Source organism: Anolis carolinensis, chromosome 2 (genome assembly GCF_035594765.1).
Source record: "Anolis carolinensis isolate JA03-04 chromosome 2, rAnoCar3.1.pri, whole genome shotgun sequence".
NCBI classification, from domain to species: domain Eukaryota; kingdom Metazoa; phylum Chordata; class Lepidosauria; order Squamata; family Dactyloidae; genus Anolis; species Anolis carolinensis.
In genome coordinates this window covers 21,660,337-21,686,198 of record NC_085842.1, presented here as the reverse complement: position 1 = coordinate 21,686,198, position 25,862 = coordinate 21,660,337, and the positions used below count along the sequence as shown (strand labels likewise).

Genomic DNA, 25,862 nt, shown 5'->3' with positions numbered 1-25,862 from the left:
TTCCCCTGACGTTAAGTCCAGTCATGTCTGACTCTGGGGGGTTGGTGTTCATCTCCATTTCTAAGCTGAAGAGCCGGCATTGTCCATAGACACCTCCAAGGTCATGTGGCCGGCATAATGGCATGGAGCGCCGTTACCTTCCCGCCGGAGCGGTACCTATTGATCTACTCACATTGGCATGTTTTCAAACTGCTAGGTTGGCAGGAACTGGAGCTATATTATGATGTAATACAATGTAATAATTATAATTCACTATTATAATTGCATATTTATATTACATGCAATATTACTAATAATATTGCGATATAGTTGTATAAAATAATATATTGTATGTATATATACTTGTAAACCGCCCTGAGTCCCCTTCGGGGTGAGAAGGGCGGTATATAAATGTCGCAAATAAATAAAACAGCGGTTTGAACCTGGCACCTTTCGGTCTCCAGCTCAGTGCTTTAACGCACTTTGCCACCAGGGCTCCAATGTTTCTCTAGTATGTTTTAATATATGTATTTTCATAAAATCATAGAATCCTAGTTGGAAGAGACCTCGGGGGCCATCAAGTCCAACCCCCTGCCAAGAAGCAGGAAAATCACATTCAAAGCACCCCAGACAGATGGCCATCCAGCTTCAGCCTCCAAAGAAGGAACCTCCAACAAACTCTGGGGCAGAGAGTTCCACTGCTGAACAGCTCTCACAGTGAGGAAGTTCTTCCTGATGTTCAGGTCGAATCTCCTTTCCTGCAGTTTGAATCTGTTGTTCCCTCAGGCAAGAAGCAGACAGGCTTTGAATCTGTAAGGCTATTTAATGCTAATCACGGTGAGCAATTGCAACATTCACAGTTGCCTCAAGCAGACAAGAGTTCTTTCTCCCACCCTGGACATTATTCCACAAAGATATAAACCCCACTTGCCCAGTTTCCAACAGACCTCACAACCTCTGAGGATGCCTGCCATAGATGTGGGTGAAATGTCAGGAGAAAATGCTTCTGGAACTTGGCCAGACAGCCCGGAAAATTCACAGCAACCCATGAAGTTATGTAGTTTGACATTCCCTTTAACTGCCATGGCTCAATGCTATGGAATTGTGGGAGTTGTAGTTTTTCAAGGTCTTTAGCCTCCTCTGCACTACAGATCCCATTATCCCTTAGCATTGAACCATGATGGTTAGAAGTGGTGCCAAACTGCATTATTCCTCCAACGTGGGGGAATGTCTCTATGGGGACATGGTTGCACTATAAATCCCAAAACAAAACCCCACCTTGAAGGAGGTGGAGGCGGCATATGAAAAGGCGAAGAAGGTAAGGACTTACGCTGCAATCTTGCAGAAGGAGCGTCCAATGGGCTTTATCTTCCCACTGCCACGTGATGCTGCAGCAACAATGACGAAGCCGATCCGCCCTTCCCAATCCCAGGCCGGTGGGAACCTTCAAGCTGCCTTGGTTGTCCTTTCCCGGCTCATTCAGATATGATAGGGCGGCCACGCAGCGCTCAGTCCTCCAGCCTGAGTCCCTGATCCGCGTTGATCTCGGAACATCCTCCCAACTCGTCTGGATGGCAGCTCTTTTCTGCTTTCCCACTCGCCTCCTTTATCTCTCTCTTTCTGTGTCTCTGTAGCCTGTTCCCTCCTCCTCCTTTTGGATACAGCGCCACTCTATCTCCCCCTAGTGGTCATGCAAAACATTACCGCTTGTCTAAAGAATATTACAGAACATTTGGATCCCAAAAGGTCATCTAGCCCAACCACTGCCACTGCATTTGCAATGAGTTTTTTTGGGTGCATCTACACTGTAGAATGGATGCCATTTGACACCCCTTTCACTGTCATGGCTCAATGCCATGGAATCGTGGGAACTGGAAGTTTTACAAAGTCCTACAAAGCCCAGGATTTTATGACCATAGTGATTTTATTTTTTGAACACTCCTACCCTGTTTCCCCTAAAATAAGACATCCTCAGAAAATAAGACCTAGTAGAAGTTTTGCTGAATTGCTAAATATAAGGCCTCCCCCGAAAGTAAGACCTAGCAAAGGTTTTGTTTGGAAGCAGGCCCACCAAACAGAACACCAGAGCATGCAGGATCGGTAAATGTACGTACCATAGAGTGTTGTACATGGAAATATTGGTAGTAACAAGAAATTCTTGATAGGATTCACGGTTTGTCTGGTTATGCTGGTTTGTGATGACAATTACTGTACAGTATATAATAAATGTTCTCTTTTTTTTGCTCAACAATAAATGTGAATTCTTCTTCATGGACAAATAAGACATCCCCTGAAAATAAGACTTAGAGCATCTTTGGGAGCAAAAATTAATATAAGACACTGTCTTATTTTTGGGGAAACACGGTATGAATCTGTCCTTTCATAGAATCACAGAGTTGGAAGAGACCTCATGGGCCATCCAGTCCAACTCCATTCTGCCAAGAAGCAGGAAAATTGTATTCAAAACACCCCCGACAGATGGCCTTCCAGCCTCTGCTTAAAAGCTTCCAAAGAAGGAGCCTCCACCACATTCCGAGGCAGAGAGTTCCACTGCTGAACAGCTCTCCTTACAGTGAGGAAGTTCTTCCTGATGGTTGTTGTATGTCTTTCGGGCTGTGTGGCCATGTTCCAGAAGCATTCTCTCCTGACATTTCGCCCACATCTATGGCAGGCATCCTGAGGATGCCTGCCATAGATGTGGGCGAAACGTCAGGAGAGAATGCTTCTGGAACATGGCCACACAGCCCGAAAGACATACAACAACCCTGTGATCCCGGCCATGAAAGCCTTCGACAACACATTCTTCCTGATGTTCAGGTGGAATCTCCTTTCCTGTAGTTTGAAGCCATTGTTCCATGTCCTAGTCTGCAGGGCAGCAGAAAACAAGCTTGCTCCCTCCTCCCTATGACTTCCCTTCACGTATTTGTACATGGCTATCATGTCTCCTCTCAGCCTTCTGCATGCTAAACATGCCCAGCTCTTTCAGCCGCTCCTCATAGGGCTTGTTCTCCAAACCCTTGATCATTTTAGTTGCTTCCTCGGGACACATTCCAGCTTGTCAACATCTCACTTCCATTGCGGTGCCCAGAACTGGACACAGTGTGATTCCAGGTGTGGTCTGACCAAGGCAGAATAGAGGGGGAGCATGACTTCCCTGGATCTAGACACTATTGATACAGGCCAAAATCCCATTGGCTCTTTTAGCTGCTGCATCACGCTGTTGGCTTATGTTCAACTTGTCCACAAAGACTTCAAGATCTTTCTCACGTGGACTGTTGTTGAGCCAGGCATCACTCATTCTGTATCTTTGCATTTCATTTCTCTCTGCCTAAGTGGAGCATCTTACATTTGTACTTGTTGACATTCATTTTGTTAGTTTTGGCCCAGCTGTTGTGACTCAGCTGGAGTCTCAGAGTGATTCTGATGGAGATTGTGGGATTCAGGTTCCAGATGTTCTAGATCAAGCGTCCCCAAATTAAGGTCCGGGGGCCACATACGGCCCTCCAGGGTCATTTATCTGGCCCCCACCCTCGGTTTTGGACTTAGGCTTGCCCTAAGTCTGAAATGACTTGAAGGCACACAACAACAACAACATTAACAACAACAACCATCCTAATTAACTTGACTATCTCATCAGCAAGAAGCAGGCCCACGCTTCCCGTTGAAATCCTGGTAGGTTTATGTGGGTTAAAATTGTTCTTATTTTAAAATATTGTATTCTTCTTTCGTGTTGCGCATTGTAGATGGTAAACGGAAGCTCTTACGTGTGCCCATGAGCCCAGAGTCACCCTGCAGAACAATGACTCACCCCTCAGATTTGCAGAACAAATAATACAAGAACTTTACTAATTCCAAGAGATCCAAAGAACAATGGTATTCACAATGGTCCCTCTGATTGCTTACAGAAACCCAGCAGTCATAAACAGTCCTTTTTCAGTCCATAAATCTGCTTCAGTGAAGAATACAGTCCTGGTTCTTTATCCTCTTTTCCCAGTAGCAAACAAGGCCTCAGAAATAGCAAGGACTCTCTGAGTACAGAGCCATCTTCCCCAGGCAGTACTCACACAGACTCACACTGAACAAAAATTTGTTCAAACCGGTTCTCCAGCAGCAGAACAGAAACAGTTTCGAATCAAATTACAGGCCTTTGCAGGTTCAGCCAATCGGCTTCATGCACTTCATTTTCCAGTTAACACACAAATATAGCACAGTGCCTTTGCAAACCATAACATTTTGTTGGCCTTTTTTTTTGCACTACAAATAAGCCATATGCAGTGTGCATAGGAATTTGTTCATATTTGTTTTTAAACTATAGTCTGCCCCCCCAACACTCTGAGGGACCGTGGACCGGCCCTCTGCTTAAAAAGTTTGAGGACCCCTGTTCTAGATGATGGGATTCAGATTCAAGATGACTCTGATGGGAATTATGGGATTCAGGTTCAGAGTGTCCCTGTTGGGAGAGATGAAGAGCAGGGATGCTCACAGCAGGGGATGGAGTTGATACTGAAGCTAGCCAGGTGCAAAGGAAGGACAGATTCCCGGTAAATAGCAAGCAGACAGAGGCTGCTGCTAATGAGCTATTTGGCCTTGACGGAACTGCATCTCTGGATCGAGCTGGCCGTTTGGAATTTCGGGTTCGCAGGAGTGTCAGAATAGCAAACAAAAAAGAGAAAGAGGCCAGAGGGCAAAGAAATGCATTCATGATGTGCAGAGAATATTAAAGGGTGTGCTGAGAGAGAAACCTTTGTCAAAAGCAATGCCTTGTTGGAGTTAGAAGCAGCTCTTGCTTTCTTGGACTATCCTGTAATCAAGTTCATGGGACTATGTCATGTATTAATGGAACCTTGTTTTATGCCTAAGATTGTCTTGGATTAATCTATATAGCCTTGGTTTTGCAACAATCTTTTGGATCTTTACTTTTGCTTTTTAAGAACTATTTATTTCCCATTTCCTAATAAACTACAAAAGACTTCAACCGATGTACAGCTTGGTGTGTTCAGCAAGGTGAAGATATCCTGAGGTGCGACACCAGCTCTCTAATCTGTTAAGGTCATTTTGAGTTCTGATTCTGTCCTATGAAGTATTAGCTCTCCCTCCTAATCTGGTGTCACCTGCAAACTTGATAAGCATGCCTTCTAACCTTTCATCTAAGTCATTAATCAAGATGTTGAACAGAACTGGTCCCAGGACCAAACCATCTTCATGGCACTCCACTTGTCACTTCTTTCCAGGAGGAAGAACCTTTGGTGAGCACCCTTTGGGTTCGTTCGCTTAACCAATTACAGATCCACCTAATAGTAGTAATGCCTTGCCCACATTGGACTAGTTTGCTTGCAAGAAGGTCACAGCCAGGGGACTTTGTTGAAGGCCATATTAAATCAAGCTCTATGATCTCCTCTGGATAGACTGATGTATTGTTGTATCCATACCTCACAACCTCTGAGGATGCCTGACACAGATGTGGGCGAAACGTCAGGAGAGAATACTTCTGGAACATAGTCACACAGCCCAAAAGACATACAACAACCCTGTGATCCCGGCCATGAAAGCCTTCGACAACACATTGATATATTGTTGAAGATGAAGACCCAAGATTTAGATCTTTTCTAGGGAAAGAGAAACTTTGAGTCATCCAAGACGTATTAACCCCATCCCAAACTTCGCATCCAAAACAAAGACTGGAACAAAGGTTTAATACAAAATAAGTTTATTCATAGTTAGCATCCAAAGCCACCTAAAGGATATTACTTTTTTAGTCTAGCGGATTGGGGATGGCAAACCCCAAACAAATGACAATGCTTCAACTGGACTACAAATCCCTTCTGTGCTGTATGAGATGTGTGAAGTTATAGTCCAACTTATCTGAAGACTGCCAGGGTTCTGTCTACAATGCCATATAATGCAGTGTGAAATTGCATTATATGGCCAGTGTAGGAGACTCATATAATACAGTTCAATGCAGTTCAACTGCATTATATGGTCAGTGTAGATCAGGTACGGACAAACTTAGGCCCTCCAGGTGTTTTGGACTTCAACTCCCACAATCGGCTGTTAGGAATTGTTTTAAACTGCATTATATGTCAGTGTAGATTGGACCCAAGCTGACAGTGTGCTAGCTTTGGCAGTGCAAGACAATTTACTGCTAATGAAATGTATTTTTAAAACGTACTTTTAACAAACCGAACAGCTTTTTAAAAAAAATCATGTGTTTTTTGTCATAAAATAATGTTGAAAATTATTTTTCTTAGTGTAAGATATTTTTAGAAACTAGAATTCACCTGAAACCAGAACTTTTCTTAATCTAAGATTTTTTTAAAAACCAGAACTATTTTTAATTGGGTCTTCCACACAGCCATATAACCCAGAATATCAAGGCAGAACAACCTACAATATCTGCTTTAAACTGGGTTATCTGAGTCCACACTGCCATATATCCCATTTCAAAGCAGATAATTGTGGGATTTTATTCTGCTGTGTGGAAGGGGCCTAAGAAACTAAAGAGATGAAATTTAAGGCGTTGGGTTTCATGTTTTTAGCAGCGAGACTGATTTATGCTCAAGAATGGAAGAAGGCTGATCTCCCCAAAAAGGAATAATAGTTTCAAATACTTTTGAAATGGCAAAGATGGGCAAATGATTTGTTTTGATCTAAGGAAAAATCTGCAGATCATTTTCAAAAGGTTGAGTGCCGCAGTGGGTTAAACTGCTGAGCTGCTGAACTTGCTGACCAAAAGGTCAGTGGTTCGAATCTTGGGAGCAGGGTGAGCTCCTGCTGTTAGCCCCAGCTTCTGCCAACCTAGCAGTTTGGAAACATGCAAATGTGAGTAGATCAATAGGTACTGCTCCGGCGGGAAGGTAACGGCGCTCCATGCAGTCATGCCGGCCACATGACCTTGGAGGTGTCTATGGACAACGCCGGCTCTTCAAATTGGAGATGAGCACCAATCCCCAGAGTTGGACACAATTAGACTTAATGTCAGAGGAAAACATTTATCTTTATCTGGGAACCATTGTTACCTTCAATAAAGAAGAGAGAAGGAATAATGGCCCTTTGCAAAATTCAAAGTCTGGATTGATTTTTAGCAGAAGTTTAAATTTACTGAAGTAGTAACTAGAAGTTTGTTTTATATGCTTTGTCTTCGAAAGCGAACTATTAATAAGTTTAGATGGAGGACTGGGGAGAGAGTGCAGATTGTATTGCTTGGGGTATTTTTTTCTGCAGTTTTCCTTTCTTCTTTTTATTGTAGTGTTTTTATGTACAGTGTTCCCTCACTACTTCGCAGTTCGCTTAGTGCGGTTTTTCAATATACTCTAAAATAATATTATAAATCACAAAAATTACAATTTACAGCCTAAGGAAGGGAGGAAGGAGAAGCCGAAGGGAGAGAAAAGGAGCCCAAGCGGCAACAGGAGAAGAAGGAGGCAATTTATCAACACACGATTGGTTGATAAATACTTAAAATAGTTTATAACTACTAAAATAATGAATAAATATATAGCATCCCTACTTCACAGATTTTCACTCATTGCGGGTGGTCCTGAAACCTAACCTTCGCAATAAGTGAGGGAATACTGTAGTTGGTTTTTTTTTATCATGTTTGTGTCAGAAGTGACTTGAGAACATACTGCAAGTCACTTCTGGTGTGAGAAAATTGGCTGTCTACAGAGACGTTGCCCAGGGGACACTCAGATGTGTTACCGTCCTGCTTGGAGGCTTCTCTCATGTCCCCACAAGTTGGAGCTGACAGACGGGAGCTCACCCCGTCTCACGGACTCAAACCGGCAACCTTCAGGTCAGCAACCCAACCTTCAGGTCAGCAGTCGAGCCAGCACAAGGGTTTAATCCATTGCACCACCATGGCTCCGCTTAGTAGTTGTTATTATAGTACAATTTTATTAGTAGTTGTTAAAATACAATTTTAAAAAATACACAAAAATTACTTATTTAACTATTGGCCATGTCTGCCGAGGGATTTGGGGTAATGGTGTTATCCGTTTTGTATAAAATGGGCAGAGATAGGCAGAGAATAACAAATAGGAGGAAACTGAGGTAGTATAAAGGCTAGTCTAAAAGGGAGACAAAGCAAGTGGTTTGCAACCTATTCCCTGAGCTGGATATATGGCTGTATGAAACTTTTTAAAAGTAACTGAATGATCTAGGGCTGGATCTACAATGCCATATAATCCAGATTGTCAAATCAGATAATCCACGTTATCTGCTTTGAACTGGATCATATGAATCTACATTGCCACATAATCCAATTCAAAGCAGGTAATCTGGATTTTATATGGCAGTGTAGATCCAGCCTAGGATAACTCTCTACATTAAGGCAAGCATAGATAAAATTTCACTGCATACAGAGGACTATTGGAGACAATCCACATTGCAGGATTATAGCAGTTTAACTACTGTGGTTCCATAGTATGGAATCCTGGGATTTATAGTCTGTTATGGCAGTAGAGCTCTCTGCTAGAGGACCCTTCTACACTACCATATAAAATCCAGATTATCTGCTTTGAACTGGATTATATGGCCATGTAGACTCATATAATCCAGTTCAAAGCAGATAATGTGGAGTATAGGGTTGGTGTGTGTTTTCCGGGCAGTATGGCCATGTTCCAGAAGTATTCTCTCCTGACGTTTTGCCCACATCTATGGCAGGCATCCTAGAATACCTGCCATAGATGTGGGCGAAACATCAGAAGGGAATACTTCTGGAACATGGCCATACTGCCCGGAAAACACACAACAACCCTGTGATCCCGGCCATGAAAGCCTTGAACAACACAATGTGGAATATCTGTTTTCATAATCTGGATTATATGGCAGTGCAGAAGGGGACAGAGAAAAGTAAATATTTCACAAAACTACAAATCCCAAAGCTTCACCACAGTCAATGTGGCGTCAAACTGCAATGCGGATCCAGCTGTGGACGAAATGAGAAGACTCCTTGAGGCTCTGATTCTGATGGGATTTACCTTCCCAATCAAAAGGCATTTTTAGGGTTCCTACGGATGGTGAGACTTCCGATGGTTAGCCAAGGAATCCTTTCGGGAATACGATTTGTCACATTCGAGGCACTTCACCCGCGTGTGGGTGACTAGATGCCGGTTGACATCTCTTTTGAAGCGGAAGAATTTGTTGCACTGCGGGCACCCGAACGGCCTGTCTTCGGTGTGGACAAGCAAGTGTCGGTTCACAGAGACCCTGTTTTTGAAATGCTTCCCGCACTGCCAACACTGGAACGGCTTCGCTTGGCTCTGGGTTCCTGGGTCGCTCTGGGTTCCCGGGTCGCTCTGGTGCGGTTCCGAGAAACTCAAGTTCACCTCAAACCCATCGGATTTAGTACCTGTCTCTTTGGTTCGAGTCCAAATCTGTGTTTGCACGCCATCTCTCCCCTCATATTCATTGAGACTGAACCTTCTCTTGCCTCTTAAGGTTTTACGAGCTTTGTTTCGTTGGACGGTTCCCTCTGACGCAGGAGAGCCGTTGCGGGCTTTGTCAGCAAGGATCGCGTCAAATGCCGACACAGAGCGATACTTTCGACCGTATTTGGAGAACAACGGCATTTTCTCCCTTGTCTTTGTTATGGAGTCTGGGGTCGGGGCGTCTGTATGCGTTTCGGAGAGTTCCATGCATTCAGTCTTGATCTCCAAAGACCGCTTGCTTCGTTGCTCCAATTCACATCTTTCTTCTTCGCCCTCCTTCTTCACCATCACATGTCCTACGTTTTCTTGCAGGGCTGTTCTGGGAGCGTCCTCTGGTTTGTTTCTTTCCAGCTGAGGATTCACTGTCTTGTCCCGAGTTTCCTTCCCATCACCTGCAAAGAGGAAGGAAAATTAAAGCAGAGGTTGCATGGGCATCTTTCGAGAGTGCTTTACCTGTGTGTTCCTGCATGGCAGGGGTTTGGAGTAGAGGCCCCCCGCTGTAAGACTCTGGAAGTTCTTGGAGTTGAAATCAAGCTCACAACAACAATACGGTGGAAACAAATGATTTATTCCATCTTTCCATAATCACTAAATAACAGTTCTAAAGATTTCCAGCTTAAACACCCAACTCCCATCTGCCCCTAGTGGCCAAACACTGTGCCCACAGTCTCTTAACCGCAACTTCTATTTCCCTCACAAAACAGAAGTCTTATCTGTCAGCGTGGAGGTCAGGGTGCGAGCTGGGTGGGTTTCATCAAGCTCCATCAATCATCTTCTCCAGCACCCTGATGAATTGGTTGCAATCGTCTGCCTCACCAATTCCTGTTCAATGTCAGACTCAAACACACCCGTAGTCTGAAGTCCAAACATTTATTCCATATCTACAAACATATTTACAAAGCATAGCAAAAGCCATCGCTTTGAGCTGGCATTCTTCTATAGCCTCATGCCTCGGCAAGCACAGCTCAACACACACTGAGATAAGAAACACATTCCTCAGTACAAAGGAAGTCCCGACCTCCAAAGGCCGGAAATCATACCTGATAGGTCAACAGCAGGCTGTCAGTCAAAACTAGCCTGCTGTTAACTGTTTCATTGCTGAAACACACACTCTTGCCTAACAGCAGAAAAACACTTGATTTACATTTCATACACATACAACCATAATCCAAGGTTGGGTTGCTGAAGGTTGGGTTGCTGACCTGAAGGATGCCAGGTTCAAATCCCACCCGGGGAGAGCGTGGATGAGCTCCCTCTATCAGCTCCAGCTCCATGCAGGGGCATGAGAGAAGCCTCCCAGAAGGATGGTAAAACATCAAAACATCTGGGCGTCCCCTGGGCAATGTCCTTGCAAATGGCCAATTCTCTCACAGCAGACACAAAAAAGAAAAAAAAAACTTCCATCTGCCTTGCTTTATATGAGGGTGAGTCAAAAATTATCTGCACTTCAATTATATCCAAACTTTTGCTGGTGGCACTGACTTATTAGTGCATTTGTAAGTGCTCGCTGTCTCCCCAGTCACTGCTGAGTATTTACATCAGAGATTTACATCAGTGGGTTGCTGTGAGTTTTCCTGGCTGTATGGCCATGTTCCAGAAGCATTCTTTCCTGACGTTTCATCTGCATCTATGGCAGGCAGCCTCTGAGGTTGTGAGGTCTGTTGAGAACCAGGCAAGTGGGCTTTATATATCTGTGGAATGTTCTGGGTGGGAGAAAAAACTCTTGTCTGTTGGAGGCAGGTGTGAATGTTTCAGTTGGCCACCTTGATTCGCATTGAATGGCCTTTCAGCTTCAGCTGTCTAGAAACCAAACAGAGCCAGAGTGCATTTGATGTTCAGGGACTTCTGGCCCATAATGCAGGTTAAAAACATGGAGAAAATGAGAATCACAGATTCAACTGGTCTGTTGTCACTGACATTTACTCCATTTTTTATCACTGACATCTTATCCATGGCTGAAATATTTTGCAGAGCTGTTATTTGTGCCATGCTAGAAATGCTGTAACTACAATATTATGTGCACAGGACCATCCATCAAATGTTACAGCAACTGTTTCAGGCCCTGAGAACATCCCCATAAACAACAAAAAATTTTTAAATACATTCTATGATGGCCAAGCAGATCTCTGATAAAAATTACCATATATGTATTAGATATTATTCATGTGCACTTTATCTCTGCCTGCATAACATAACAAAACATAACATAACATAACATAACATAACATGCTGTGAGAAGGGTGGACTGAAAGCACATATGGGTGGACCTTTAGGCTAAAGTTATTTGTTTGCTTTGGTGCTAAGTTTCAGGGTTCATCCTATTTCCATGTCCTACCTGGGCAGATCCTGCCAACCTAGCAGTTTGAAAACATGTAAATGTGAGTAGATCAATAGGTACTGCTCCGGCGGGAAGGTAACGGCGCTCCATGCAGTCATGCCGGCCACATGACCTTGGAGGTGTCTACAGACAACGTCGCCTCTTCAGCTTAGAAATGGAGATGAGCACCAACCCCCAGAGTTGGTCATGACTGGACTTAACGTCAGGAGAAACCTTTACCTGGGCAGATACTGTCAGGATCACCGTATCAGCCTGGGACTGGCTGCTTTGGTTCTCTGACATAAAGAAGCGAGGTGGGGGAAGAGAGGCTGGAAACAGCCTCTGGTTTGTAAAGGAATTTGAAACTGTGTTGTCGAAGGCTTTCATGGCTGGGATCACAGGGTTGTTGTATGTTTTCCAGGCTATATGGCCATGTTCCAGAAGTATTTTCTTCTGACATTTCGCCCACATCTATAGCAGGCATCCTCAGAGGTTGTGAGGAAACCTCTGAGGATGCCTGCCATAGATGTGGGTGAAATGTCAGGAGAAAATACTTCTGGAACATGGCCATATAGCCCGGGTGTCACGACCCAGGCTACAGAGCACCAATAACCATACGCAGAGGCCAGATTCTATCTAATATCTTTATTAAGGAAATATATAAAGTTAATAAAAGCAAATGTAAAAGTTAGTCCAGAAGCAGACCTTTCAGGAAAGGTCAAAATTAGTCCAAGGAAACAATGTCCAATATGAAATATTAAGGTCCAAAGTTGTAATCCAATAACCGAAACACTCACTTTGCCAGGCAAAGTGAGGGGAGATGACAAGGTCCTTTAGTCCATGAACTTGAGCAAGGCTAGGAAATAACTTGATACTTGAAACAAGGCTTGAATCGTGGAACAAGGTAACGAGGAACAAGAACAAGGTCCGTGGAATAACTTGGTAAAATCCGTGAAACAAGGCAAGGTTTAGTCCTGGGAAACAAGGCAAGGTCCGTAGGTAAACAAAGGCTGGGAAACAGGAGCGAAGGCTGGAAACAAGGACAAGGCTTGAGCAGGAACGAGGCTTGAAACGGAGCGCGCTGTTCAGACACAACTCGCTCCGGAGGCTGACGAATTGACTCCGCAAAGTTACTCCGCGGGTAAAACACCTATATAGAGTCTAACTTTCCCGCCGAGAGCAGTTCTCTGGGAACCAGAAACGAAAGCTAATCTCTGAGACCAGATGTTTGACTCCTTAAAGATTCTCATGGAAAGCAGGCTTAATTGGCTAAATTCTTAGCAATTATTCTAGCACTCCTGCGCGAGGCCGCTTCCAAACCTCTCTGTTGTTTACAAAACTCATGGCGAGAAAACACAGGAGATGTAGCCTCAGTGTTTGTTTGACATACTTCTGGAACATAACCCTCTTGCAGGTGCAAGGTTCCCAGATCTGGCTGGGAAGAATCTGTCTGGGAAGAATCCAGTTCTGACTGGGAAGGTAAAAAACCCAAGTTTTCTTCTTCATCAGGCATCACAATGTCATGAGCAGGACTACAAGGCCCATGGGTCATCACACCGGGAAACATACAACAACCCTGAAATTGAAACTGCAGTTATCAGACTGTGGGCACAGCATTAGCCCACTAAAGGGCAGATGGAAGTTGGGGCTGATATATAACGGAGGTTTGAGTGAGAAAACTTTAGAACTGTCTTTTTAAGGATTGTGGCAAGAAGGAATAAAGAACTTGTCTCCAGTGAATTATTGCTGTGAGCTTGATTTTAACTCCAAGATCTTCCAGAGTCTGACAGATACAGTCAGACCTATAGTATACATTAACAAAGGTTAATGTATACTATAGTCCCAGAAATAGGTTTGCACGTGTTGCACTCCAAAAGTAACTTCTGAAAGATATCCTCTGGAAGGAGTCATGTTCCCCTGAGTTGTCTCAAAACTCTAAGCACTGCACTTCAAGTCAGTACAGAGAGTTGAAGTAATTCTAATTCAATCCAGACCAGTGTTCACATTGACCAGTACCACCATCCTCTCAGTGACAACAGACCAGTTAAATCTGTGATTCCCATTTTTCCAACAAGCTGTAATGGCTTCTTCAATGGCTTACACAGAGAAGCCATTGAAATCCACAAGCATGTGGACAACTTCAACAGAAAGGAGGAAACCATGAAAATGAACAAAACCTGGCTACCAGTATTAAAAAAAACTCAAAAATCAGAACAGTAAATAAGAAGCAACACTCTGAAAACAGAGGAGTTCCAGACATGAATCAATCAGGGGCAGCTAACGACTCTGAACAAAGGATCCCCCCCCCCAGGCAGGAAGAAGCCAGGAGATGAAGCTATTCAATGCTAATTAAGGCGATTAATTACAACATTCACACTGGCCTCCAACTGACAAGAGTTCTTCTCTCACCCTGGACTTTCCACAGATATATATTAACCTTCCTTGCTTAGTTTATCCATACCTCACAACCTCTGAGGATGCCTGCCATAGATGTGGGCGAAACGTCAGGAGAGAATACTTCTGGAACACGGCCATACAGCCCGGAAAACATACAACAACCCTGTGATCCCGGCCATGAAAGCCTTCAACAACACATTAGAAAGAACTGTTCCAGAGTAGAATATGCTTCCTGGGAATGTAGTGGAGGTTCATTCTCTGGGTTTTTAAGCAGAGACTGGATGGCCATCTGTCAGGAGTGCTTTGATTGTGTGTTCCTTCATGGCAAGGACTATTTGTTGCAGTGGCAGCTGAAAGAGATCCTGGCCATTGCTGGGCTCCTTTGTTGACACCTTAGGAGCCCTGTGCCTCCAGACTAGCCCCAGTTTTTGTGGCTTGTGTAGATGAGCCCTTGGTGACATTTGTGTTGGTAAAAGAGATACTTACCAAAACCAATGGCCTTCCCCCAGTTCTCCTGCTGGATTTGCCAGAAGGCGATCAGTGCCTTGGGCTGAGACACAGTTGGCACCACGGCATGCGATGTCACACCTCTTGCATTGTTGGGCTTCACTGAGCTCTACAAATGGGAAGAAATAAAACCACATCTCCTCATCCATCAGGTTCTTTTGCATCTCCGCTGTCCGGAGCTTGGGAAAAGTTGCTTTTCCCAGAAATAAGTTTGCACATGTTGCACTCCAAAAGTAACTTCTGAAAGATATCCTCTGGAAGGAGTCATGTTCCTGCCGTTTTCCAAAACCTTTGGCTCTGCTTATTAACTTCTTCTTAACTGCTTAACCACAAACACATCCCATGTGGCTAGAAACTATTGTATATACTCGAGTAGAAGCCTAGTTTTTCAGCCCTTTTTAGGACTGAAAAAAAAACCCTCCTCGGCTTATACTCAGGTGAGGGTCCTGGTGGGCTTATATTCAGGTCAGCTTATACTCAAGTATATATGGTATATTTATTATTTTTCTCTATTATTATTGCAATTGTTACATTTATTATTTTACTCTATTAATTAATATTATTATTACATTTATTATTTTACTCTATTATTGTTACTTTTACATTTATTTTACTCTATTTTTATTATTATTAAAACATTTATTATTTTACTCTATTTATTATTGCATTTATTATTTTACTGCATTTATTATATTTTATGACACAGCAAACAAGATAGATATGCAAACAGCAAACAAGAAGATAGATTTCGTGTCACAAAATCACAAGTCGAACACTTCCCAAGTGTCTAGGACTGTGTGATGTTTTTTCAGATGATGCATGCAGATCCCAGTAGGGTGGCCTTTTGCAGTTGGCAGATCATAATTTTGTCAATGCCTATTGTTTCCAAATGCCAGCTGAGATCTTTTGGCATGGCACCCAGTGTGCCCATCACCACCGGGACCACTTGCACTGGTTTCTGCCAGAGTCTTTGAAGCTCAATCTTGAGGTCCTGATAGTGGCTGAGTTTTTCCTGTTGCTGCTCGTCAATGCGACTGTCCCCTGGGATGGGGACATTTATTATTATTATTATTATTATTACATGTATTATTTCACTCTATTATTATTAAAAGGATACATAAGCACATTTCCATTGAAGAAGATTAAAATAATGATTTAATCAGAGTTGAACAGTCATATCCTAAATTACAGTTTGATGTAAAGATTCAAAAACATTTAAACTACTGATGCCTCAATTAATGTAATTGTATTGGTATCTCGGCTTATACTGGAGTCAATGTTTTCCCAGGGGTTTTTTTGTGGTAAAATTAGGTGCCTCTGTTTATATTCGTGTTGGCTTATACTCGAGTATATACGGTATATCTCAAACTAGCAGGGACAACATTTTAGGTCCAGGGAGTATTTCTTTGGCCTCCTTAGCAGGCTGCTTTCACCAAACGTATCAGTCCTGGTGAAAAGGACATTTTAAAGGCAGATATCATATTTGCAAGAGGTTTATCTCAATGCAAGTTCAGCCTCTGGAACAGGCATGGGCAAACTTTGGCCCTCCGGGTATTTGGACTTCCAACTCCCACAATTCCTAACAGCCTACCGGCTGTTAGGAATTGTGGGAGTTGAAGTCCAAAACACCCGGAGGGCCAAAGTTTGCCCATGCCTGCTCTGGAGAGATATATAAAATGCTAAGCAGACTCGGTCACACGGTTAGTAAGATACGTTTTGCCTCAAATGAGCTAATAAATTTCGGGGCTAAAGTGTGCTCAATTGTATACCAAAGACCCCTCGACATTGCTGCACAAAATCTTATGATCATAGTGCAAGCAAGAGCCACTCCATACCTGGCCAAATTTAAATGCAATGTGGGCATGGTAACCTACCTCTTCTTGACTCTTCCATTATATATTAGCAAACTTTTTACCCGGGCTAGATTTGAGCAGCTCAACATTAAATCCAAGCTAGGTAGACATCAGAATATCCCCTATACGAAGAGAACCTGTGGATGTTGTGAGGTAGATGCAGAAGTGGAGGACTCAGAACATTTTTTCTTAAAATGCCCCTATTACAACAGGATTTGATCTTTCTATTTAGAGCCTCTGCTGGAGAATCATACTCAGAGAATAAGGAGAAATTTCATATCCTTCTACAGGGTTCAGATAAAAACTCTATTTTAAAACTGGCCCTTTTTATGCAAAAGACGCTGGCCATTCGTGAGAAGATGGAAGCTGAGAGCTGATACATTATTGCCATTAACAAAATCCAAACTTAAAATTTACTATGGACAAGACACTTGTTTTACTTACCCCTGTCCTCGTTCAAACCTTACCTTAGGAAATTACTAATTTTAACCTTTTTACTCTGTATTTGTCTAGGAGCGGGTTATTAGGCCGCAGGTCAGGATGTTTTGTATCTTTACATGGTTTTATTGTATGTATGCGTAAGTGTGTACATGTTGTATGTTTTACATGTTTTGATATGGTCAAAAGTGACTAATCAATAAAGAATTGTTGTTGCTGAGATACATAAAATAGCAGACCAGATTCAGCCTGCAAGCCTTGAGTTTGACACATGCACGATTGGACATTGCAATGGCAGGGGGAAATACTACAAGTATATACTGTGAGTGGGGCTCTTATTTAAAGGGACTAAACTACGTAAAGAAGGCTCATGGGAGGCTCTGTTGGTAACTCTGGCCTCAGTATAGTCCTGGCCTTATTATACCCCGTGATCTGATCCCAGCAGGAAGAGCACGTACTTCTTTTGGCCCAGTTTCCATCGCTCCTTGTTCTTCGACAAGAGTTGAACCTGGAAGACCTGGCTGCTTGTTTGCATCACCTGCAAAGGATGGGAAAGAGATGTCAGAAAAGGAACTACAGTAAGTTGGAAGGTGCCAGATAAATGTCGTTTTGGGTTGCTTGAGAGTTACTATTAAAATCTCTGGCGTGGAATGGTCCATGAGGTCACAAAGTGTTGGAAACGACTGCGCAAATGAAGAAGAAGAAGATTAAAATCAGGCCTAATTCATACTATACCCCATAATTTGCTTTTAGACAAACTGATATTTTTCCTAAAATAATTATTTTATTGTAATTTCAAATATTATTTTTTCAATGTGTTGTCGAAAGTGTTCATAACCGGAATCACTGGGTCGCTGTGAGTTTTCTAGGCTGTATGGCTATGTTCCAGAAGCATTATCTCCTGACATTTCACCCACATCTACAGCACGAATTCTCAGAGGTTGTGAGGTCTGTTGGAAACTAGGCATATAAACCCCACATGCCTAGTTTCCAACAGACCTCACAACTTCTGAGGGTGCCTGCCACAGATGTGGGCGAAACATTAGGAGAGAATGCTTCTGGAAAATAGCCATACAGCCTGGAACACTCACAGCAACTATTTTTTTTCGATTTTTGCTGGTTGCTTGAAAGTTCCAGTTGCTTGAATTTCGGTTAGCTGAGAGTCTATTGTAGACATTTTAATAAACATCTGTACATTTTATCTGAACATCATTCTAAATTTTTGCCATCCTTCTTGGGTTCTGTGCCGAGAGAAAGGTAGTAAAGTGTTTTCAGTATGTTAATAGGTTTTTTAAATATTATTTAAACTGTTGATTTTTAATACTTCCAATGTGTAATCCATTAAGGTTTGTTTTGGGTTTTAAATTGCATATTCTATTGTTGTTAGTGTTGGCTTCTTTGGGTCTCTTTTAAAAGCAGGATAGAAATAAATACAGAAGAAGAAAAGGAAGACGAGGAAGAGGAGGAGGAAGAAGAGGAAGAAGCAGAAGAGGGAAAAGGATGAAGAGAAAGAAGAGAAAGTGAAAGAGAAGGGGAAGAGGAAGATGAGGAAGAAGAGGAGGAGGAAGAGGAAGGGGAAGAAGCAGAAAAGGAAAAGAAGGGATGAAGAGAAGGAAGAATAAGAGAAAGAGGAGAAGAGGAAGACGAGGAAGAAGAACAGGAGGAAGAGGAAAAGAAAGGAAGAGGAAGAAGCACAAGTGAAAGAGAAGGAAGAAGATGAGGAAGCAGAAAAGGAAGAGAAGGAAGAGGAACAGGATGAAAAGAAGGAAGAATAAGAGAAAGAGGAGAAGAGGAAAACAAAGAACAGGAGGAAGAGAAAGAGGAAAAAGCAGAAGAGGAAGATAAGGGAGAGGAAGAAGATGAGGAAGCAGAAGAGGAAGAGAAGGAAGAGGAAGAAAAAAGGAAGGAAGAGGAGGAAGAAGAACAGGAGGAAGAAGCAGAAGAGGAAGAGAAGGAAGAGGAAGAAGAAAAAGGAAGAGGAGGAGGAAGCAAAAGAGGAAGCGAAGGAAGAGGAAGAAGATGAGGAAAAGGAGGAGAAGCAGAAGAGGAATAGAAGGATGAGGAAGCAGAAGAGAAAGAGAAGGAAGAGGAAGAAGAGGAAGAAGAACAGGAGGAAGAAGCAGAAGAGGAAGAGAAGGAAGAGGACAAGAAAGAAGAGAAAGAGGAGGAAGAACTGAAGGAAGAGGAGAAAGAAGAAAAGGAAGGGGAAGAGGAGGAGGAAGAGGAAGAAGTAGAAGAGGAAGAAGCAGAAGAGAAAGAGGAGGAAGAGGAAGAAGAGGAGGACGAGGAGGATTAAGAAGAGGAAGAGGAGAAGAATAAACTTTAAAATTAATATTCTCTGCAAAATGGCTGGAATAAGCTGTGCGGATAACATGAGCTGTAAGACTGAAACAGAATAAACTCAGCTGCTCAGTAAATGCTTGAAATTCAGATCTATTTTATGAAAGAGAAACCAGTTCAGACCAAAACCATTGAAAGAATCCCAGTTAACCGAGTCTACTGTAGAATTTGAGACCTCAAGGTCCATCTAGTCCAATGCAGAAAAAGCACAATCAAAGCACCCCTGACAGATGGACATCCAGACTCTGTTGAAAAGCCTCCAAAGAAGGAGATTCCACTGCACTCTGGAATCCTAGCAGTTGGAGTTTGGTGCCACACCAGCACGCTTTGAAAGAGAAGGCTAAAGACCTTGTAAAACTACAACTCCTGGCTGATGGCATCCTTACCAAGCAGCTCAACCTCCATGTCACAGTTTTGGGGGGTTTCGTTGACGGTCTCCTCCCCTGCATTCCTCAAGGGCTGCTCCCCTGAATCCAGCGTGGCCGTGTCCTCCTCCTCCTCCTTCAAAGGCCTCTGAAACAGAGGAAATGTTCCCCTGATGTCTGGAAATGTGACAGAACAAGCAATTCCATCTATTATCTACAATATTTTTCTTTTTAGTGAGGTTCATACGAGGGAGGTGTTATCCACTGCTGAATTTTAAAAAAGCAGAGTTGGGTAATACTATCGCTGGTCTACCAAAATATCAGTTTATAGGTAAAGGTAAAGGTAAAAGTTTTCCCCTGGCGTTAAGTCCAGTCGTGTCTGACTCTGGGGGTTGGTGCTCATTTCCATTTCTAAGCCAAAAAGCCGGCGTTGTCCGTAGACACCTCCAAGGTCATGTGGTCAGCATGACGGCATGGAGTGCTGTTACCTTCCCACTGGAGAAGTACCTATTGATCTACTCACATTTGCATGTCTTCGAACTGCTAGGTTGGCAGAAGCTGGGGCTAACAGCAGGCACTCCCTCCGCTCCCCGGATTCGAACCTGCGATCTTTCGGTCTGCAAATTCAGCAGCTCAGCGCTTTAACACGCTGCGTCACTGAGGGCTCCAGTTTATACTGGATTAAAATAAATCAAACTGGAGAGCCAAGGCAAAAACTTTCTGATAGTATTGGTAGCTGACACAAACGATTCAGTAATAAACGATAGGTCTTAAAAATAAAACCGGATGCACTCTATGGCAAAAAATGGAGAGAATGGATAGCACTTAGTCAAGACTAGTACTCTCAATGGCATGTGCTGAACCCGATTCCATTAAGTAAAATGCATAATGCTTAGGGAAAGGGCACAGTCGTCCCTCTACATTTGCAGTTTTGATTTTTGCAGATTTGATTATTCATTGATTTGAATAAAATCGCTCTCTCTAGAAATCCCTCGGTCCTCCAGTGTGACTCTATAGTCAACTTCTTCAATGTAAATGTGCTTATGTATCCTTTTAATAATAATATAGTAAAAATAGAGTAAAATAATACATGTAATAATAATAATAATAATAAATAATACAGGAAAATAATACATGTAATAATAGAGCAAAATAATGAATGCAATAATAATAATAAGATGAGAGTGAAATAATAAATGTATTATTATTAATAATAAAAATAGAGTAAAATAAATGTAATAGTAGCAACAATAATAGAGAAAAATAATAAATGTACCATATAATCTCAAGTATAAGCTGACCCAAATATAAGCCAACCAGAACCCTCACCTGAGTGTAAGCCGAGGGGGGCTTTTTCAGTCTTAAAAAAAGGTCTGAAAAACTAGGCCTATACTCAAATATATACAGTAATTCCAAAGTGTAGATCAGTGGTTCCCAACCTGTGGGTCCCCATGTATTTTGGCTTACAGCTCCCAGAAAGCCTAGCAAATTTACTAGCTGTTAGGATTTCTAGGAGTTGAGGCCAAAACATCTGGGTACCCACAGATTGAGAACCACTGGCGTAGATGCACCCATAAGTAGATCCTACTTCACTATGGGTAGATAGATGTAGTGATGATAGGGACGTTGTGTCTACTGGAATTCCCTGGACTGGGTTCAGGAGCTGGGATGCAAAGTCTAACTCTTTTGTCTGACTGCTCCCTGACACCCCTGGAACCCTTCCCAACACACATTACAAATTCAATACATAAACATCACATGCCCTATCCCCTCTTATCAGGCTCACCAAGAAGTCCTCCACTAAGGCCACGGCCTGGGAGCAGGTATCGGGTCCTCCGTCTCGGATCCATCCTTGCAGGTCTTGGGGAAGACTGGCCAGGAATTGCTCCAGGACCAGCAGCTCCAGGATCTGCTCCTTGCTGCGTCTCTCCGGCTTCAGCCACCGACTGCAAAGCTCCTGGACTTGGCTGTAAATCCTTCGAGGGTCTTCAACCCTCTGGCAGCGGAAGTGCCGGAAGTGTTGACGCTGAGCCTCCATTCTCTGGCCCTCCGCTCTCAAGATCGCCGCCTTCAGCTTCCCGTAATCCTGCCTCTCGCTGGCTTCCAGGCTCTGAAAGGCCTGCTCTGCTTCCCCGCTCAATGACGGCAAAAGACGGGCCGCCCACTCTTCCTTTGGCCACCGACAGGCTTTGGCCACTTGCTCGAAGGAGGCCAGGAAGGCCTTGGTGTCATCCCACGGGGGCATCTCTTCCATCGCTGGGAGAACAGGTTGCCGTGTCCTCAGAAACTCCGGCGCATGACTTTTCCAGCATTGTTCCCCGGTTCTGAAAGGGTCCAATTTCTCACCTTGCAATACTCTTCCCTTGGGTAGTTCGGCCACATTTTCCACCTCAATGATACTGCTGGTTTCTGCTTCCAGGGTTGATGGTTCTGGCTCCTTCATTGTTCTAGCATGGGCTTCTTTGCACACAAAAGCAAGCAGCAAGCAACGGTCCTTTGGGCTACCGAGTTTCCTGGCAAAATAGGTTTCTTCTCAAACTCTGCCTTGGTAGAAATTTGGAAGAATTGAAGCAATGGCTCCTTTTATGGAACGACTCGGAGTTGGTGGGTTCCTTCGGCTATCGAGAAAGGCCTTGCCACCAGACCAGGAGAGAAAGACAGTGCTCTTCTGTCAAATAAAAAGAAAGAGAGAGGAGGTGCACTGTAGAATTAATGCCGTTTGACACCACTTACACTGCCATGGCATAATAATAACATCATTATTATTATTACAGTAGAGTCTCACTAATCCAAGCCTCGTTTATCCAAGCCTCTGGATAATCCAAGCCATTTTTTTTAGTCAATGTTTTCAATATATCGTGATATTTTGGTGCTAAATTCGTAAATACAGTAATTACAACATAACATTACTGCATATTGAACTACTTTTTCTGCCAAATTTGTTGTCTAACATGATGTTTTGGTGCTTAATTTGTAAAATCATAACCTAACTTGATGTTTAATAGGCTTTTCCTTAATGCCTCCTTATTATCCAACTTATTCGCCTATCCAACATTCTGCCAGTCCGTTTATGTTGGATAAGTGAGACTTGACTGTATAATAATAATAATAATTTTATTTTTATACCCCGCCTCCATCTCCCCGAAGGGACTTGGGGCGGCTTACATGGGGCCAACCCCAAATAGTTACAAGCAATATAAAAACACGACAATGTAAAAACAAGACTGTAAAACATATTAAAATTACATATACAATAAAACATCATTAGATAAAAACCTGGGAAGCTCATAAAACAAACCGGGACAGAAGAAAGTGTATATAATAGGGAATGTAAGTAACCCGCAAGTATTACAGTAGAGTCTCACTTATCCAACGTTCTGGATTATCCAATGCATTTTTGTAGTCAATCTTTTCAATGCATCGTGATATTTTGGTGCTAAATTCATAAATACAGTAAATACTACATAGCATTAATGTGTAATGAACTACTTTTTCTGTCAAATTTATTGTATAACATGATGTTTTGGTGCTTAATTTGTAAAATCATAACCTATTTTGATGTTTAATAGGCTTTTTCTTAATCTCTCCTTATTATCCAACATATTCGCTTATCCAACATTCTGCCGGCCTGTTTATGTTGGATAAGTGAGACTCTACTGTATCATGAGAGGGCTTGGGATGAGGTAAACCAAAAACTATTCCAACAAAGGAATGGAATGAAGTGCAACAGAGATGCTGTTAATCAATGGAAAAGCCCTAAACATAAGGGTGAAAATCACTCCCCAAGGGCCTGTTTGAAGAGCCAAGTTTTCAGGCTCTTCCTAAAAATTAGAAGGGTGGGGGCTTGTCTAATCTCCCTGGGGAGAGAGTTCTTAGAGCTGGGGGGCCACAATGGAGAAAACCTTTCTCTTGTCCCCACCAACCGCGATTGTGAAGGCGGCGGGAGCAAGCATTGTAGAATCAACGCTGTTTGACATCACTTGAACTGCCATGGCATAATGATAACAATAAAAGTATGTAATAAAATTATTATTATTATTATATTACAGTATGTAACAAAATTTGGCAAAAAAAAATCTGTTCCTGTTGTTCTTTCTTGTTTAATTGTGCGGTACTTCCTTTGAAAGTACAGTAGTTGTTCTACTCCAGAAACTTTCAATTTTGCAGCTGCCAGAAACTGTGTTGAGTTGGTTGAGACTCGATGAGATATTCATTGAAAAACGATAGCAGAATGTGCTGCGGGATGTCCCGCAAAAACAAAGTTTTTGAAGGGTTGCTATGAGTGGCTTTCTGGCCATGTTCCAGAAGCATTCTCTCCTGATGTTTCACCCACATCTATGGTAGGCATCCCCAGAGGTTGTGAGGTCTATTGAAAACTAATCTAGTGGGGTTTATATCTGTCCAGGGTGGGAGACAGAACTCTTATCTGCCTGAGGCAAGTGTGAATGTTGCAATTGGCTGACTTGGTTAGCATTGAATAGCCTGACAGCTTCAAAGCCTGGTTGTTTCCTGCCTGAACCACCTAAACTGGACTTTTTGAGAGAAAAGACAAAGATCCACACAGAGGAAAAGGGAACTTCTGACCGTTTAGGGAGGCTGATGAAGAAACACAAATTACAAGAGGGATCTTCTCACCTCTGCAGGAGTCTACCATATTCCATTCAGCTGTGGACAAGCCTACATAGAGACCACCAAACGTAGCATTGCCCAAACACAAATCAAGGAACATGAAAGGCACTGCAGACCCACTCAATCAGAGAAGTCAGCCATAGCAGAGCACCTGAGGAACCAACCTGGACACAGCATATTATCTGAGAACACAGAAATGCTGGACCACACTCACAACCACCATGTCAGAAGACACAGAGAAGCCACTGAAATCCACAGACATGTGGACAATTCCAACAGAAAGGAGGAAACCATGAAAAGGAACAAAATCTGGCTACCAGTATTACAAAACTCTAAAATCAGGACAGTAAATAAAAAACAGGAGAATTCCAGACAGAAAATAATCAGAGCCAGCTAACACCTCCCAACAAAGGATTCCCCCAGGCAGAAAGCAGCTAGGCTTTGAAGCTGCATGGCTATTCAATGCTAATCAAGCTGGCCAATTGCAACATTCACAGTTGCCTCAAACAGTCAAGAGTTCTTTCTCCCACCCTTGGCAGATATATAAACCCACCGTGCCTAGTTTCCAACAGGCCTCACAACCTCTGAGGATGCCTGCCATAGATGTGGGCGAAACGTCAGGTAAGAATGCTTCTGGGACATGGCCATACAGCCCAGAAAACTCACAGGATGCTTTAATGGATATTTTGCTTGTTGGACCACATCTATATGGATGAACCCTAACTCCCAGAATCCCCCAGCCAAAAGGGGGGGAGACTGCAACTTTGGGGGAGACTGCAATTCCCAGGAGTGTTTTCTTGCAACTTTCAGAGTCCCTTTCCCTGGGAAATTAGGGGAGTTGGAGCCCACAGAAAAGAGCAGCCCCCCTCTTTCCAAGGGCAAGCCTCTGTCCTTTATTTTTGGGGGGGGGGGGATCTGAAGAGGCCCCTCTTCCCCCCTTTGCCCTAGATCCTTTTAAAGAAACCCCCCTGCCTCTCCCCTCTCCAGGCCTTTTTGTGGCTCACCTCGTGGTTCAGCCCGTTTGGTGCAAAGAGAAATTCCCTCCAAGGCTCAAAGGAAAGAGAGGCCTTCCTTCCTTCCTTCTTCCTTCCTTCCTTCTCTCTGGACTTCTCCGCCTCCTTCTCCAATTCCTCCCACTTTCAGGGATATTAACCCTTCCCAGCCTGCAGCCCAGCCACGCTTCTCATTTGCCTATGGCTTCCTTTCCATCTTCTTTCCAGGTGTTCACCCACTCTACATCTGTGAATTTCATTTTTTTTTCTGACTAAGTGTAGTACCCTGTTTCCCCTAAAATAAGACATCCCCAGAAAATAAGACCTAGCAGAGGTTTTGATGAATTGCTAAATATAAGGCCTCCCCCAAAAGTAAGACCTAGCAAAGTTTGTGTTTGGAAGCATGCCTGCCAAACAGAACACCAGAGCATGCAGGATCGGTAAATGTACATACCACAGAGTATTGTACATGGAAATAATGGTACTGTGTTTCCCCAAAAATAAGACAGTGTCTTATATTAATTTTTGCTCCCAAAGATGCTCTAGGTCTTATTTTCAGGGGATGTCTTATTTTTCCGTGAAGAAGAATTCACATTTATTGTTGAACCAAAAAAATG

General features: G+C 43.0%; 1 protein-coding gene across 1 annotated transcript in view; it reads right to left on the bottom strand.

Moving 5' to 3' along the window:
- Positions 1-25,405, bottom strand: part of LOC100566219 (uncharacterized) — a 36,178-nt gene extending 10,773 nt beyond the window's left edge. Inside the window, exons 1-6 of the mRNA XM_062969302.1 lie at positions 25,258-25,405; positions 21,411-22,292; positions 19,646-19,772; positions 17,378-17,457; positions 14,608-14,737; positions 8,992-9,799 (exon numbers count right to left, since the gene is read on the bottom strand). Coding sequence (XP_062825372.1) covers positions 8,992-9,799; positions 14,608-14,737; positions 17,378-17,457; positions 19,646-19,772; positions 21,411-22,067 — 1,802 coding nt within the window. The 5' untranslated portion in view covers positions 22,068-22,292; positions 25,258-25,405. The remainder of the gene's footprint in view (positions 1-8,991; positions 9,800-14,607; positions 14,738-17,377; positions 17,458-19,645; positions 19,773-21,410; positions 22,293-25,257) is intronic.
- Positions 25,406-25,862: the final 457 nt, after the last annotated feature.